This window comes from Notothenia coriiceps, unplaced genomic scaffold, assembly GCF_000735185.1.
Source record: "Notothenia coriiceps isolate Sejong01 unplaced genomic scaffold, NC01 NC01_scaffold00026098, whole genome shotgun sequence".
Taxonomy (NCBI): domain Eukaryota; kingdom Metazoa; phylum Chordata; class Actinopteri; order Perciformes; family Nototheniidae; genus Notothenia; species Notothenia coriiceps.
In genome coordinates, this window is record NW_011358799.1 from 675,912 (window position 1) to 677,646 (window position 1,735).

At 40.5% G+C, this 1,735-nt stretch overlaps 1 protein-coding gene across 1 annotated transcript; it reads left to right on the top strand.

Annotated features, from left to right (window-relative positions):
* The first annotated feature begins 319 nt into the window (after positions 1–319).
* LOC104956521 (zinc finger protein 2 homolog) lies at positions 320–1,001 on the top strand. The gene has a single exon (XM_010784015.1). It carries the CDS (start codon positions 323–325, stop codon positions 974–976), a length of 654 nt encoding a protein of 217 aa, XP_010782317.1. The 5' UTR covers positions 320–322; the 3' UTR covers positions 977–1,001.
* Positions 1,002–1,735: the final 734 nt, after the last annotated feature.

Here is a 1,735-nt window from a genome sequence, read left to right on the forward strand (position 1 = left end):
CTCAGCAGTGTAATATAGCATCAGAAGAAGGGATGGTATACTCAAACAGTGACCACCAGCTCCTCTCTCACAACTCTCCACTAGCTGAGAGCCAAAGATCAGAAAGTTGGGCAAGCATGGAGACTCAGGATCAACTCACGCAGAGCCAGAAGTAAACCAGAGAGATAACATTATTCAAAGTCAAAGCTACAATGTTAACAGCACAACTAAGTCAATATTTGATCAATTTAAATGTGACATATGTGACAAAGGATTTTAAGTACAAGTATAAATTGCAGAGTCACCTGAGAGTCCACACAGGTGAGAAGCCATATCTTGCAAAATGTGTGGGAAAGACTTCAGAGGTAAATGTGACTTAACCATCCACCTGAGAGTCCACACAGGTGAGAAGCCATATTTTTGCAAAATATGTGGGAAAGGCTTCAAACGTAAATGTAACTTAACCCTCCACCTGAGAATCCACACAGGTGAGAAGCCGTACGATTGCAAGACCTGTGGGAAAGGATTCAATTATATATCCACATTGAAGAGTCATCTAAGAACCCACACAGGAGAAAAGCCATTTTCTTGCCAAACATGTGGAAAACAATTCAGTCACTTAACATCCTTTACTATTCACAGTAGAACCCACACAGGTGAAAAGCCATATTCCTGTGAAACATGTGGCAAAGGATTCAAATGTAGTAGTGAGTTAAAAGTCCACATAAGAACCCACACAGGTGAGAAGCCTTTTACTTGCCAAACATGTGGAAAACAATTCAGACACTTAACATCCTTGACTGTTCACAGTAGAACCCACACAGGTGAGAAGCCATATTCCTGTAAAACATGTGGCAAAGGATTCAAATGTAGTAGTGAGTTGAAAGTCCACATAAGAAGCCACACGGGTGAGAAGCCGTACCTTTGCAAGTACTGCGGACAAAGATTCAGTAACAATTCAGCAATGACAAGGCATTCAATAATCCACACAGGTTAAAAGCTGTGTATTTGCAAAATATGTTGGAGAGTTTTCAGACAGAGCATTGGTTTGTTGAGCCACATCAAAAAAGTCCAGACTGGTCACACACCTGAGGATCAATACAGGAGAAACCATCCAGCTAAAACTGCTGTGGGAAAATGTTCACAAACATAATGAAATCCAGTTTGCAGAAGCTACTTCTCTTTAACACAACATGTTTTAAAGGTCACCTATTGTGCAAAATCCACTTTTTCATATCTTTAATACATAAACATGTGTCCCCTCTGTGTAAAGAGATTCTGAAAGTTTCAGTTAAAAAGATTCAATATTTGTAAATGTTCCCTTCATTTGACTGTTCTACTTACACTGATCAGCCATAACATTATGACCAACTGCCTAATATTATGTAGGTCCCCCTTTTGTGGGGCTCCACCAGACCTCTGAAGGTGTGCAAGGTACGGACCACTGCAGACCAGGATTACCCCACAAGAGCAGCCGTTTCGGAGATGCTCTGCCCAAGTCGTCTAGCCATCACAATTTGTCAAAATCGCTCACATCCTTACGCTTGCCCATTCTTCCAAAACTTCAACTTGAGGACAAAGTGTTCACTTGCTACCTTAAATATCACACCCACTGACAGGTGCCATTGTAACAAGATAATCAATGTTATTCACATCACCTGTCAGTGGTCATAATGTTATGGCTGATCAGTGTATACCTTACTTTATATATTACTTAATTGCATAATTTAGGGTAAATGTTAGTTCCACAGTAGTG

Excerpts from the sequence above, each read along its gene's own strand:
- LOC104956521 (XM_010784015.1), top strand. The coding sequence starts at position 323 with ATGTGTGGGAAAGACTTCAGAGGTAAATGTGACTTAACCATCCACCTG.